At 42.4% G+C, this 15849-nt stretch overlaps 1 protein-coding gene across 12 annotated transcripts in view; it reads right to left on the reverse strand.

Moving 5' to 3' along the window:
- The window catches only part of LOC105477771 (intraflagellar transport 122), a 97314-nt gene that overhangs the window by 46043 nt on the left and 35422 nt on the right, over positions 1 to 15849 (reverse strand). For 9 of the 12 annotated variants that reach the window (XR_984936.2, XM_011734533.2, XM_011734532.2 and 6 more), the window contains 5 exons: positions 13407 to 13483; positions 11098 to 11164; positions 9951 to 10097; positions 8028 to 8204; positions 5681 to 5756 (listed from right to left, as the gene is read on the reverse strand). Coding sequence is in view for 11 of the 12 variants with exons in the window: in XM_011734533.2 (XP_011732835.2) it covers positions 5681 to 5756; positions 8028 to 8204; positions 9951 to 10097; positions 11098 to 11164; positions 13407 to 13483 (544 nt within the window). In the remaining variant the exon portion in view is untranslated. The remainder of the gene's footprint in view (positions 1 to 5680; positions 5757 to 8027; positions 8205 to 9950; positions 10098 to 11097; positions 11165 to 13406; positions 13484 to 15849) is intronic. The other 3 variants (XM_011734536.2, XM_011734535.3, XM_011734538.3) reach the window with 2 other exon arrangements.

Genomic DNA, 15849 nt, shown 5'->3' on the forward strand with positions numbered 1-15849 from the left:
TCTGTGGCTTGTCTTTTCACTTTCTCAATGGTGTTTTCTCAGCTTCTAGGATGAAGGTCACTCCCAAACTCAGCCCCCAAGGTCATTCTCTCAGCCAAAATGAACTTGTAAGTTTCCTAAGCAGGCAATGCTTTTTCAGGTTTCCACATCCTCACAGGTGCTGTACTCCACACCATCCCTAGACCCAGCCAGGAGTGCTCTTTCCCTCACTTTGTCTGCCAGGTGTCATCTCCTCCAGGAACATCTCCAATCCCCATCCCCTCATCCCACCACAGCACCTGTGCTCGCCTATCCCATTGCACTTCTTTCATTGCCTGTAGATACAGGGTTAATCAGGTCTGCCCCGCTAAAGCACAAGTTCCTTATTACCACTGGAGTTTTTTGCTGCCCCAATGGTGTCTTTTGTGAATAAAAAGACTGTTTGTGATTAACATTATTAAACTAATATTCAATTTATAAAAGAAATAACTTTAGGGAACTGATTTCTCCTTAAGTTTTTAAGTTCAATTTACAAATATTTTCCTATTTATAAATCTAGTTAAAGTGAACAGCCAATTGACTGACTGTTTAAGGAATTTAATTTTGAACAGATTATAAAATCCCTTAAATATCCAGTCCCATTTAAAACTTAGTTAAATTAATTCCCTTATACCAATTTAAACTGCAATTATAAGTTTAATACATTCAAATTTCCTTTCCTTTTTAGGAATTTCAAATGCCTAGCAACCAAAACTTTCCCTAGCACTTATCTGATGCTAGAAAACCTAATAAGAAAACTAAAATTTCTTATGAATCATGACATGGAAGGCTAGCAGCTTCTGCAAGTGGCTCAGTAGTTCCTATGGGAACATCCTCCCACAAGTATAAACAATAAACTCTGGACCAACTATAAACAACAACCATTTCAGGGCAACCAAAAGCAGGCAGGAACTGAAGACACATGCACATCTGGAAGAAGGGAACAAGCACTAGGTGAACTTCTCATTTTTTTTAAGGGTTCTTGCTGGAGGGTAGCCCTCTTCAGCATCATGCTGGGTGAATATAGAATTTGGGAGGACCACAGCACCCAGAAAGTGAGGTGGGAAATTCCAGAAAAGAGATGCAAAGTAAGAGCTTAAATTCTGCACATAAACTCCGCTGAATATCTGGAAACTCTTGAACTACAAACTGTGATGAGATGCCAAGCAGCCCAGCTACAGCTAAAGAACTGCACAGAGATGTCAGCTGCTGACACCACTGAAAACATGCAGTTTTGATACTGAGCCCAGCAAAGTAAACTGCCTGCTTAAACATATATACACACAAACATACACAATAATCTTCAGCGGAACATGACGGAAATGAGTCTCTATGACGTATCACTCACTATATTGAGTACAATTCAAGATTCCCCAAAGCAGAAAATGTGAACCATATTCAATGGAGACTGAACCATGACGACCCAGATGTTAGAAATAGCAGATGAGAATTTTGTTTGCTTTTTGGGCACAGGTCTTGCTCTGTCACCCAGGCTGGAGTGCAGTGGTAAGAGTTCACTGCAGCCTTGAACTCCTCAGCTTGGAAATACTCCTGCCTCAGCCTCCTGAGGTGCTAGGACAATAGGTGCCTGCCACCTCGCCTGGCTAATTTGTTTGTTTGTTTTTAGGGATGAAGTCTCTCTATGTAGCCCAGGCTAGTCTTGAACCATGATCCTGGCCTCAAGTAATCCTCCCTCCTCAGCCTCCAAAAGTACTGGGATTACAGGCACAAGCCACCATGCCCAGCTGCAGATGAGAATTTTAAAACAGCTATTGGCAGGGCGCGGTGGCTCAAGCCTGTAATCCCAGCACTTTGGGAGGCCGAGACGGGTGGATCACAAGGTCAGGAGATCGAGACCATCCTGGCTAACCCGGTGAAACCCCGTCTCTACTAAAAAATAAAAAAAACAAAAAAAACTAGCAGGGCAAGGTGGCGGGCGCCTGTAGTCCCAGCTACTCGGGAGGCTGAGGCAGGAGAATGGCGTGAACCCAGCAGGCGGAGCTTGCAGTGAGCTGAGATCCGGCCACTGCACTCCAGCCTGGGCGACACAGCGAGACTCCGTCTCAAAAAAAAAAAAAAAAAAAAAAAAAAACAGCTATTATAACTATGGTTAAGACAATAAAGAAAAATATGCTTGTAATGAATGAAAAGGAAAAAAGAACCAAATGGAAATTCTAGAACAGAAAAATGCAATAATAACTGAAACAAATATGCACTGAAAGAGCTTAAGAGAAATGTCAGAAGTTGCAGAAGAGTCAATGAAATTTAATACTGAACAACAGAAATCCTCCAATCTGAAGATCGGAGGGAAAAGAAGGGATTTAAAAAAATAATAACAGAGCCTCAATGACTTGGAGAACAATAACAAAAGGTCTAATGTAAGTGTAATTAGAGTCCCAGAGGAAAGGAAAGAATGGAGAAGAAGAAATATTTCAAGAAATCATGGCCAAAATGTTTCCACATTTGGTGAAAGACATAAAGATATCAATGTGTACATTCAAAAAGCTCAGTGAACACCAAGCAGAAAAATACAACAAATTGCTTAAGCATTCCAATATTGCTTAGGAACCTTAAATAATATACACTTTAAATATAATTCTTATATCTTTCCACTTAAAATCAGAAGTAGGCCAGATATGGTGGCTCACACCTGTATTCCCAGGAATTTGGGAAGCCAAGGCAGAAGAATCACTTGAGCCCAGGAGTTTGAGACCAGCCTGGACAACATAGAAGACCCTATCTCTAAAAAAAAATTTTTTTTTTTAATTAGCAGGGTGTGGTGAAATGTGCCTATAGTCCCAGTCACTTGGAAGGCTGAGGTAGGAGGATTCCTTGAGCCCAGGGGGATCAAGGCTGTAGTGAGCCATGATCATACCACTGCATTCCAGCCTGGGTAATAGGGTGGGAGCTTTTCTCAAAAAATAAATAAATAAAATCAGACATATAAAATTACTCAATACAACTTTTAAATGGTCATTGCAAGACTAATCTGATAGATATTCTAATATGGATTCTGGCACCAGTATGCCTGGGTTTCACCAGGGTGGACCACAGACTAAATGTGTGCCTTTGGGCAAATTATTGAGCCTCTCTGTGCTTCAATTTTCTTGCATGTAATATGGTGATGATAACAGTATTTACCTCATAGGGTTGTTACAAGGATTAAGAGAGTTAATCCTTGTAAAGAGTTTATATAATGCCTGGAATTCAATAAATGTTAGCTATTATTATTATTAAGTCGATCCTCTTAAGTATTACTAACACTTCAAATGACAAAAATACACAAATTATACCTCAGGCTAACACAAAAGTATGGGTTTGATTTACTTCATCATCCTACATTTAATTCTAATCTTCCCAGATTGGGAAGGGAAGACACTTATCCACCAAGAAAACAATTTTACTGTCCCAAACAAGTTGGGATTACCATCTCAGCCATCTCAGCAGGTTAAGGTTGCTTATCATGCAGAAACTTTGGGCCACAACACGAGCTCTGGGGCGGCATAGATGCAAGATATTTCCTGTGGCCCTCCGCCATGTTGAGCTCTTTTCTACTGTGGCCACAGCAACAAGACCCCATTCCCTCCCACTGCAGTGCGGTCATTTGTTCCCAAGAGTCTTCAGTACCCACATCCAGTGCCTCGTACACAGTAGGTGTGCCTATAAATATCTGTTGAATGATGACGTACACACATTAAGCGGATGAATAGAGAGGGCCAGGGAAACTAGATGATAGTTAATTAAAATGAGAGTTTTAGGAAATCAACCATGGCAAACTGAGAAAACACTTCATTATCTGCTCCCTTTATCTTTTCTTTACTTGAATACAAAAGAAATGACCAATGGTAAGGCAGGGGTAGAAGAAATGGCCCAAAAGCTGGGCTACACACATCTAAAACTCTTCCGTCTTGCATGACATATTTTGAGGAATAAGGATGCTATGAAATTAAAGGCTTCACTGCACAGGTTGCATTTCTCACTTGCTTGGCTATGGTATGAACCCTGTATCCAGCACCTTTACTCTAATTCTTGGTGTTTCCTGCCTACTAATAAGTCATCCTACTACCATGCTCTCTATATTTTAATCCACCCTCCACGGAAACAAGTTATTCTTCTGAAGCAAGAATCTGTGATGCCACTTCCTGCCATCTATGGCTCCTGAATACTTACAATATATGATGTTTGAACTTCTTATTCTCACTACTCAGGTCCTTTATAATCACATCCTCGGCCAGGTGTGGTGGCAGCTCATGCCTATAATCCCAGCACTTTGGGAGGCTAAGGCAGGCAGATCACCTGAGGTCAGGAGTTTGAGACCAGCCTCACCAACATGGAGAAACCCCATCTCTACCAAAAATACAAAATTAGCCAGGCGTGGTTGCACATGCCTGTAATCCCAGCTACTCAGGAGGCTGAGGCAGGAGAATCGCTTGAACCCGGGAGGCAGAGGTTGCAGTGAACCGAGATTGCACCATTACACACCAGCCTGGGCGACAGAGCGAGACTCTATCTCAAAACAAACAAACAAAAAATCATAGGCCGGGCGTAGTGGCTCACACCTGTAATCCCAGCACTTTGGGAGGCCAAGGCGGAGGGATCACGAGGTCAAGAGATGGAGACCATCCTGGCTAACACAGTGAAAACCCGTCTCTACTAAAAATACAAAAACAAACAAAAAAAAATTAGCCGGGCGTGGTGGTGGGCACCTATAGTCCCAGCAACTCAGGAGGCTGAGGCAGGAGAATAGTGTGAACCTGGGAGTTGGAGCTTGCAGTGAGCCAAGATGGCGCCACTGCACTCCAGCCTGGGCCACAGAGTGAGACTGTCTCAAAAAAAAAAAAAGAAAAATCATGTCCCCATGTTTCTCTTAAGCTCTGTCTTCAGGTCACAAAATCTGAGATGCAGTCACCCTGTACAACTCATCATTCTCTGAAATGTCATATATTTTCATTCCTTCCTGCCTTGATACATGCTATTTTTTTTCTGCCTGAAACACCATTCCCAATATCCTCAGCCTAACTCAAAGATAGCCTGCTCAAAGACAACTTCTAACAAGACTTCCCATCTCTACCAAGTAGTGATGTTATCCTCTTTTGTATCCCTAAAAGCCATCTATATAGCTTTCTATTATGTCACACACCACATCACACAGGGGCTCTTTGCTATCAAGTGTGTCTCCGCCAGCCTGTGAGCTCTTGCAGGTAGAGACTATCACTTTCCTGGCTCTATGTCAGCAGCTCCTCTGTGAAAGGGCTGTCCTAAGTGGGTACTCATAAACGTTAGTTGAATGAATGAAAGCAAATAGAGAAAAGTAAGGTCAAAACTAAGAGCTAGATTTTAAAGTCAAACAAATCTGGGTTTAACTTCTAGGCTCCACCATTTACTAGCCGTATGAAATCTTGGACATATAATTTCACTGCTCTGAGCTCTGGTTTACTCATTCCTAAAAAGTTGATAAGGAAAGTAGTACCCACTTCATTGGGTTTTATAAGAATAAAATAGGATAAAACATGCAAAGCAGTGAGCACAGTACCTGGTATCACAGCAAACACTCAATAAGCAGGAACTAACAATGATAATGTATAATGAATAGTAACAGAATCTCAGAAAATGAAAATATAACAGGCATGACTGCAATTGGATTTGCAATTGGATTACATACCTGTTTTCCACTCAGTTGGTAGAAGGAAATTTTCTGTCCCCAGTCAGCCACAGCCAGGATGTCATTACGTTCCTCTCTAATCAACAGAAGATAAAAGACGTTATGAAGGGCCACAGCCTGCTGATGAGTATAGCTCTAAGGGCTTAAACAACAGGAACAAGAGAGCCCTGGCCTCAGGTTGCCAAATGTTGTACAGCTTTACTGAGGCCAAAAGTTGTAATTTGGCCCAACCCATCCATCAGTCTTATGGGATGAAGCAGAGGTGAGGTTTAGCCTTCCTGGGATCTGCTGTTTCACTGAGTCCTCTGCTATGAGCTTATGGTGCTGGGGACACTGCTACAGCTGAAGAATATAAACCTCTCATTTCAGAGCTTACTGGGGAGCAACACTAAGACAGACAAGGCTCCAATATTGAGACTGCTTTTCTCTTACATACTGGAAAATGTGGGGAGATGGCAGAGAAACATCTCTTTCAATACAAATGCATTTTTTAATAGAAGGAAAACTTGCTTGCTCTTCCTGAAGAAAGAAAATTAACATCTAAAAATAAGTTCTCCTGCAGGTGGGGGTCCTTGCACAAGTGAAATGGTTTCTGACTGACTCTAATTTTCAAAAAAGAGCAATGGGCTCTCTGAAAACATGCAACTTGTCTTTGAAACTGATAACCTATGGGGATCAGTACCATGGGGCTGGGACTGTAGGACCAGCACATAGGAGAAACTCCCTTGCCTGAGGCTAGGGAGCAAGCTACCTGGGAATCTAGTTCAAGAGAAAAGTGGCAGCACGTGGTGGCTCACGCTTGTAATCCCAGCACTTTGGGAAGTTGAAGCGGGTGGATCACCCGAGGTCAGGAGTTCGAGACCAGCCTGGCCAACATGGGGAAACCCTATCTTTACTGAAAATACAAAATTAGTCGGGTGTGGTGTCACGTGCCTGTAATCCCAGCTACTCCAGAGGCTAAGGCACAAGAATCACTTAGAACCCGGGAGGCAGAGGTTGCAGTGAGCCGAGATCGTGCCACTGCACTCCAGCCTAGGTGACAGGGCCAGACTGACTCAAAAAAAAAAGAAAAAAACCAAAAGCATTCCTAGCCTTTGAGGCTGGGTCTTAATCCACCTAATGTTGCCTCTTTGTTTATTAATTCCAGCTTTTCTGATCCCAGTGTCTTGTGGTCACCTGGTAGCACCACTGGATATGTAGGCAGACAAGCTAAGGCCTTGTTTGTAAAACCCAGTCAAGAGTGGCAAATGTCATAGGCACTAACTCAAAACTAAGGGAAAAGAGACAAAGGCCAAGAGGGACGTTAATGAGGGAGCCTGCAGATGATCTTTGTGTGAACTGGCACTGAAGTCTAAAGTACAAACAATCCAGGAGCCCAGCCCACCAGTGAGCCCTCTTGGGGAGGCCACATATGGCTCTGGGCTGGGTTCAGTCCCTGTGAGGTGGATTAGTGATTTTCAACCCCCTTTTTCCTCCTAGGGCAGTAGGATTCTTTACGAAACAAAAACTCATGTTGAAACAATCAAAAGCACTGAAATGGGGACCCAAAGCCATACCTTCCTCCTTTACCGTCCCCACTTCCTAGCCCCCATGACCTCAGGGTGGGATTCTTCCAAGGAAACTCAGGTACCATGGAAAACAGTTCGGAAAGTCCCAAGCTAGTGCCCAACTGTGATATCTTGGCTACCCCAGCTTTCCCCACTCTGGCCTGCCCATGTTTCCCTACAGGCAATCTCGACTGAAGAGAAGAAAGAATGACTGGACAGCCAGGATTTGAGTGTGAGGACTGTGGCTAAGGTAAGGGCTTCCTCACTGACATGCATCCTAGAAAATGCAAGGTAAGGTAAGGGATAGTGTGGGAACAGGCTAAGAAACGTGTTCAGTAATAGAGGAAGTGTCGAATGATGGGGCATCCACAAAAGGGCACACGCTTCAGCAATTAAAAATCATGTTCTTTGAAGGATTTATAATGTTACTGGAAAGGGGTCACACTATAATGTTAAGTGAAAAAAAGCAGAATATAACTTAATTATATGAACACACTAAAAGACCGAGGAGAAATACACTAGATTGCTAACAGTGATTTCCTCAGGTGATGGGGTTTTATCAGAAAAGCTGAACTTTCTCCTTTAGTCTTTTCAGTATTTCCTATAGTTTCTCACAGGATCACTTTATAACCCACACACAATTTTTAAGGGTGTGTCTCCTTTTTTTGAAGGAGCTTTCACCCACAGTTCCCCCCAGTCCCTGTACTCCCTTGGCCAAGGAGCTTAACATCTGTCCTGGCAAGTCTGTGTGGGGCCTGGGCCCTTACCAGGAGGGTTCCCACTCATTGGGACACACTCACAAGTTGTCGTCCCTGGGACTGTCGTCTTCTTCCTCTGGTTCTTCCTCCTCTGCCTCACTACCCTGACTACTGTACACTGCTGACTTCAGAGTGGAAGGGATTTCCTGAAAATATCTGTTGACAATGACATCCTCGGCATCCTCATTCTCTCTGTTCATCCAGAAACTCTCCCATCGGCTGTAGACAGTAAGTAGTTGTTCAAAATTACATTGCCTAGAACTACACTAAAACTATAATTTAAAATCCTGTCAAGGAGCCCCTGGGGGCCGGGTGCGGTGACTCAATGCCTGTAATTCCAGCACTTCGGGAGACCGAGGCAAGTGAATCACCTGAGATCAGGAGTTCAAGACCAGCCTGACCAACATGGTGAAACCCTGTCTCTACCAAAAATACAAAAAATTAGACAGGTATGGTGGCATGTGCCTGTGATCCCAGCTACTCAGGAGGCTGAGGCGAAAGGATTGCTTGAACCTGGGAGGCGGAGGTTGCAGTGAGCCAAGATCACACCACTGCACTCCAGCCTGGGTGACAGAGTGAGACCCTGTCTCAGAAAAAAAAAAAAAAAAAAAAAAAAAGATAATAAAAATAAAAAATAAAAGGAGCCCCTGAACCCTACCTGGAGGAAGACAGCCACCAGTTATATAGGACATCCTGCTTCTCATGAATTAAAAATGGTAGCCTAGAGCCACAAAGTCCTCTGCAGCCACAAATCAAACAGCAGGAACTCTGGGGTGGGCTAATGGCCTTTGATAGCATTACACATGCATGGTACAGCATGGGCCAGACAAAATTATTCAGGAAGCAGCATAATAACCTTCCAAACAACCTTCTAAATCAAGTAGGCAACCATCTGTAAAGTGACATTGAGCTGGTAAACAAGTAGGACCTTTAATTTACCTTCAGAGGACTCCATAAAGGATACTGATGGTTTAATAGTATCATAGGATATATAAAGAGCATATAGGGTCAGGTGCAATGGCTCACACCTGTAATCCCAGCACTTTGGGAGACTGAGGTGTGTGGACAACCTGAGGTCAGGAGTTCAAGACCAGCCTGGCCAACATGGTGAAACCCATCTCTACTAAAAATACAAAAAATTAGCCAGGTGTGGTGGCGGGCACCTGTAATCCCAGCTACTCAGGAGGCTGAGACAGGAGAGTTGCATGAACCCAGGAGGTGGAGATTGCAGTGAGCTGAGATTGCACCATTGCACTCCAGCCTGGGCAACAGAGTGAGACTCCATCTCAAAAAAAAAAAAAAAAAAAAAAAAAGCATATAATTAGTTTACTGTCAAAGTCACATGGACATAGAAAGGAAAGTGTGTACAAAATTTGAGAAGGTAGGTGCCAACTGCTCGTGTATCTCTAGGCTTTAGGGATGTCTGCAGACTTAATTTTGACTTTCTGGCAAAGGCAACAAAAAGGCTCATGAAAAAGCTATTTATTAACAGGTGGGCACATATTCTGCCCAAACTTGGAGGGAAGAACTAAAAAAGGAAAGGCAAAAATGAAGCCACAGCAGAGAGCTCCACTATTGATTCATAAGGAAACGGTCCTCCTGCATCACTCACACACCACACACACACCATACTCATGTACATGTGCACATACACATATGTGTGCATGCACATGTGTGCACACATGCCACACACACACTTTGGCCTGGCCTAAATAGCTCATCTGCTTTGCTAAAATCTCCAGGATGCATTCCAAAACTGAACTTTTCAGCAGGCTCTTAAAAAATTCCATACATTCTTAGGTAGCAGGACCGTTAAAAAAAAAAAATCCATACAAATGGAGCAGGTTCTAAAACAGACTATTCAAGTGAGGTGAGAAGCCTTTGAATCTAGGGAGACCTCAGGAAGGCAGAAAGCCCTTCTTCATGATGGTGTTTGTTCTAGAAGGAGGACAATTTAAAGAGTACCTTGAAGGGTTCCAGCAGATGGACCATATTGGCGAAAGGGAGCCCCCTGGCCGCTCGATCTTCACTTTCTCCTCGCCATTTTTGTTCCGTATGCTGATGATCCCATTGAACATCCCCAGCGCCAGGTACTGACCATCATTTGTCCAGCTGTGCACACAACCAACAAAAGGCATGGGGATAGAGGAAGCATCCCACAGACGGTAAAACTAGTGAGGATGATGCCTTGGTTTGAAATAAAAGTCTGATGAGGCAGCAACAGCTGGGATGGATATGGTTTCATTATTGCCAGTCCTGACATAAAGTCAGAGGATCAAACTTAAAATGCTATTTAGTTCTGTAATCAACAGTGAGAAGTGAAGGCACTATTTGGTACCTTTTTCTGAGCTCCCCCAGCCCTGTGTACACACCTCTATGACAGCCCTTACCTTGTGCCTACATCTCTGGGCCAGCCACCACTTCTCACTCTCCATCTCAATACCCTCCCACTTAAAGAGCACCTTAAGAACAGACTTAGTGTCTTCCAATCCCTAGGACAGTGCTTGCTTTGTAGAAGGTGCTCAGATGCTGAACGGAAGGGATATACTCCTAGAAGCTGAACAGCTACCATTTAGAGTGTCTGCTGTACACCAGGTGCTGTCCTGCATGCTTTACACTCATAAGTTTGCGTACATTTCACGACAATCCCGTCAAGTCAGTATTTTTATCCCTATTTGTCAGATGAGGAATATAAAGCTCCAGCTCAGAAAGATTTAATAACTTTCTTGAGGTCACATGGCCTGTCAATGACAGATTCTGGATTCTAATCCAGGTCTAGCATCAAAGTGTGGGAGGGAAAGCTTTCTTCCCCACAGATGCTGCCTGGACAATGACAGCCTCACATTTTCTACAAGCCTCCACTCAGTATAGCTGGGTGTTGAGGCTTGTTGCTAGGTAACTGCATGAAGGCAACTTGTAGTTCTCTTTTGCTTCATGATCAAAGGCATAGGTCTTTCCCATTGAGAAGACCAAAAAAGAAGAAAAAAGGAAATACAGGGGCCTAAACCAACTACTTAACACAAGACCTTCTCCGCTGCATGAAATAATTGGATTTTGAAAGTCTGTGTGGAAGATGAAGGAACATAAATCTTATTGTCAGAGCTGCACTTACCTGCAGCAGATGATCTTGCTGCTTGATTTGTGTTTGGAGACAGACTTCTGTTCAGGAGACCACAACCCTTCAATGCATAATAATATAAAAGAAGATGGATTGGTTGGAATACTACCCAGCAATAAAAAGGAACAAATAATTGAAACATACAACAACTTAGATGGATCTCCAGGACTTTATGCTGAATGAAAAAACACAATCTCAAAAGGTCATATACTTACTGTATGATTCTATTTCTATAACATTCTTGAATGACAACATTATAGAAATGGAGAACGGATTTGTGGTTACCAGGGTTTGGAAATAACTGGAGGTAAGGTGAGTAGATATGACAGTAAGTGGTAACTTCATGGTGATGGCTTAGCTCTGTGTTGCACTGGTGGTAATCTACACATGTGATAAAACAACAGAACTATATAATATACACACTTTGTGCCAGTCTCAGTTTCCTAGTCTTGATATTGTATAATAGTTACATAAGATGGATCCACTAGGGGAAACTGGATGAAAAGTACGTGGACTTCTTGATACCATCTTTGTAACTTACTATGAATCTATAATTCTTTCAGAAGAAAAATAAGATAGATTGGTAAAGTGCCAGCCAACTTTTCAGGGATCTGACTCTCAAAGAAATGACAATTTCACTGTTCATAACTCTGACATTGCAACCAGAATATAACCTAGCATTTAAAATAACAATGCTGCTTTCTGAAAATCTAGTTTTCTTTCATAGGTCTCAATCACAACACATAGACCTTATCTGAGCTGTGCCTCTTCCATGGCATACTGGTCACCTAAGGCTTGCTCCTCCCTGTCCCAGATGCCCTGGCTCAGTGCCTCATAGCAACAAGTATATGTCTAGATAACATAAGCAAATTATTCTATTTGCCAAGTTGCAAAGTACAATCAAGAAGGTAACTCCAGGGCACAAATATATAGCCAAGTGCAACATCAAACAAGTTATTTTTTGCCTTTTCCCTGGTCCAAAACGCTTCTCCAAACATTCTGACTTGTGCACATGTTATCTGTGTTCCACTAAGCCTGCCTGGAGCTCTCAGCTGGAGGAACCTCCTTCTTCTTGGGCCTCCTTCAGCAGTGCTTAGCAGGGCAGGCTTTCTATGTAATCACCTGGTCTAAGGTCCAAGCCCTGGTTCCTCTACCTACTAGCTAAGGGACCTTTACCTCTTTTTCATCAGTAGGGTGGGAATAATACCTGACACCTCAGGGGCTATCATAAAGCTCAAATAAAAATTCATTTCTAATCCTCAGAACAGTGCCTAGCACACTGCAAGCATTCAACTTTAATATTGTATTTTTTAAAACCCACCTTCCCCTAAGACCATAAGTTCCTTGAGGGTAGGGATTCTATTTTGTCTTTTTAATCTTCCAGTATAAGCATACAGACCAGTGCTTCACATGAAGAAAATGCTATAAAATACGTTAAACAAATGATAGGCCTTTCTCCATGTATTTATACAATTGGCTTTCAATTCCATTCTCTCTTTTGAACCTCAGAACCAGAACCGTATCAGTGAGACAGTGAGTAGCATGCTCCTTTTAGATAAGGGAACTGAAACACTGAGAGGGATTAGGCCTCTGACTCCTCATCTAGTGACTCCATTGTATCCACTAGCAAGGAACACAGACTGATAGAGCTGAAAACAGAATTAACCATTAATGGAAATAACCTATAAGCCTCTGCCCAATTTCACTCCCTTCTTCCCTCCATAGACATTTTACTGATACCTCTTTTGTGCCAGTACTACACCAGTGCTGTAACGCTGGCACGGGACCATGGCCAGGACGAACTCCTCAAGGTGTTCAGCCCCTCAGGGAGGACAGCTACAGCCGCCCCAACAAGTAATGATGACAAACTGTGCAAGAAGTACAACTGCAACAGTGAAGAATTTCACATACACACAGATGTGGGTCAATACAAAGGTGAGGACAACTGCACTGTCCTTGCCACGGTGAGTCAGGGAAGGCTTCCTAGAGGCAGTAACACCAAGGGAAAGCTTCCCAGAGGCAGCAACATCAAGTTATGCCTGTGCCCTCCCAATCTTCTTACCATTTCCTTTGCTGGGGCCCTTCCTGTAGTCTCTGATGTCTTACCAGAGTAAAGGTCACCATTCACTATCTTGGTTTCTACACGATTTAAAGAATAACTGTCAGCCTTCCCTCAGCCATTGAAGGCAGAGAAGTAGTATTAACTCTCTCAGGATAAAATCACCATATTCTGAATGCATTTCAGCATTTTTAGCCCAGATTTTCAGTTATTTCAGGACAGGACATCAGGAATCAGAACCTACCAAAGTCACTGGAGGAACAAGACGCCAGTTGATGAGTAATAGGATTGTAGGAGACACACTGTATAGCATCATTGTGCCTGGGAAGTAAACAACTGTAGATTACTATACACAAACATTTCAGTGGCTACAACTGAAGATTTTAATAATGAGCCCACAGCCTCTGACTACAGACCACTTGCACTTCTGCAAGTGACCAACAAAAAGCACAGAAATTAATTCTCCTACTCCAAAATAATTAATTCTTCTCACCTACTGTTTTCTTTTTTATAGAGATGGGGACTCGCTTTTGGCCAGTTTGGTTTTGAACGCTTGGCCACAAGCAATCCTTCCACCTTGGCCTTTAGGTGCTTTATTTGTGGTTGTTACTCTTACTGTTTTGCGGAGGCCCAGAAATGTAAGATGGAGGTGCAATGAAAACATTACAGACCAAGATCTGGAAACATGAGAGATCCTTCGACAACAATGAAAACTGAGCAAATCATGTACCATGCATGGCATCTCAGCCCCAGTTTTATTCCTTCACTTGTGGGTAATACTTTACTTACAACATCACTCATTCATTCATTCATTTATTCAAAAATTATTTGTTGATTTGTACACCCATGTTCATAGCAGCATTATTCATAATAGCTAAGAAGTAGAAGCAACACAAGTGTCCATCAACAGATGAATGGATAAAGAAAATGTGGTCTATATATACAAAGGAATAATATTCAGACTTAAAAAGGAAGGAAGCTGAGCCCAGTGGCTCACACCTGTAATCCCAGCAGTTTGGGCACCCGAGGGAGGATTGTTTGAGCTCAGGAGTCATAGTGAGACCTCATCTTCACAAAAAATAATAATAATAAAGAAAAAAAAGGAAGTAAATTCTGACACATGCTACAACACAGATTAGCCTTGAGGACATTACGTGAAATGAAATAACCCAGCCACAAAAGAACAAATATTGTATGACTCTACTTATATGAGGTATGTAAAGCAGTCAAACTCAGAGAGAAAGGAAGTAGAATGGTGGTTTTCAGGGGCTGGGGGTAGGAGAGAAGGGTGAGCAGGTAATTTGAAGGATACAGAATTTTAGTTTAGCAGGATAAAAGAGTTTGGGAGATTGGTTGCACAACAATGTAAATGTATTTAACATTAAACTGTAAACTTAAAAAGTAGTTAGTATGATAAATTTTGTCATGTATATTTTACCACAATTGAAAAGAGGCCAGGTGCAGTGGCTCATACCTGTAATCCCAGTAGTTAGAGGACAGAATGAGCCAAGGAGTTCAAGACCAGTATGGGCAACAAAGTGAAACCCTGCCTCTACCAAGAAAAAAAAATTTAAAAATTGGCCAGGTGTAGTGGTGTACACCTGCAGTTCCAGCTATTTGGGAAGCTGAAGTAAGAGGATTATTTGAGCCTGGGAGGTTGTAGTTGCAGTGAGCTAGGTACCACTGTGCTGTAGCCTGGGAGACAGAGCAAGAGCCAATCAAGAAGGGAAGGGAAGGGGAGGAAAGAAGGAAGGGGGGAGGAAAGAAGGAAGGAGGGAGGAAGGGAGGGAGGAACGGAGGAAGGGAGGAAGGGAGGAAGGGAGGAAGGAAGGAAGGGAAAGAGAAAGAAAGAAAGAGAGAGAGAGAGAGAGAGAGAAAGAAAGAAAGAAAGAAAGAAAGAAAGAAAGAAAGAAAGAAAGAAAGAAAGAAAGAAAGAAAGAAAGAAAGAAAGAAAGAAAGAAAGAAAGAAAGAAAGAGAAAGAAAGAAAGAGAAAGAATTGGTGAGTGCCAATTATGGATGGGCTAGGCATTGTATCAGGGACACAAGAGTGAGAAAAAAAAAAGATGCAGTATCTGCTCTTATGGAACTTAGGAAGGAAGGAAGGAAGGAAGGAAAGAAAGAAGGAAAGAGAAAGAAAGAAAAAAGAAAGAGAGAGAGAGGGAGGGAGGGAAAGAAAGAGAGAGAGAAAGAAAAGAAAGGAAGGAAAGAAGGAAGGAAGGAAAGAGAAAGAAAGAAAGAAAGAAAGAAAGAAAGAAAGAAAGAAAGAAAGAGAAAGAAAGAAAGAAAGAAAGAAAAGAAAGGAAGGAAGGAAGGAAGAAAGAAAGAAAGAAAAAGAGAGAAAGAAAGAAAGAAAGAAAGAAAGAAAGAAAGAAAGAAAGAAAGAAAGAAAGAAAGAAAGAAAGAAAGAAAAATTAGTGAGTACCAAGTATGGGCTAAGCATCGTATCAGGGACACAAGAGTGAGAAAAAAAAACAGATGCAGTATCTGCTCTTATGGAACTTACAGGCTGATGAGCAATACTAATCAGTCACCAGAATAAATCTAAAACTGCGATTGTGAGAAATGCCTCAAAAGAGATCTGTCCCAGCCTAGAGAGGCAGGAAAGTCCTTACAAAGAAAGTGACATTTGAGTCTGAGATTTGCAGGATAAGTAGGGACTAACTAGTAGAGGAACAGGGGAAGAACA

Source organism: Macaca nemestrina, chromosome 2, assembly GCF_043159975.1.
Source record: "Macaca nemestrina isolate mMacNem1 chromosome 2, mMacNem.hap1, whole genome shotgun sequence".
Taxonomy (NCBI): Eukaryota; Metazoa; Chordata; class Mammalia; order Primates; family Cercopithecidae; genus Macaca; species Macaca nemestrina.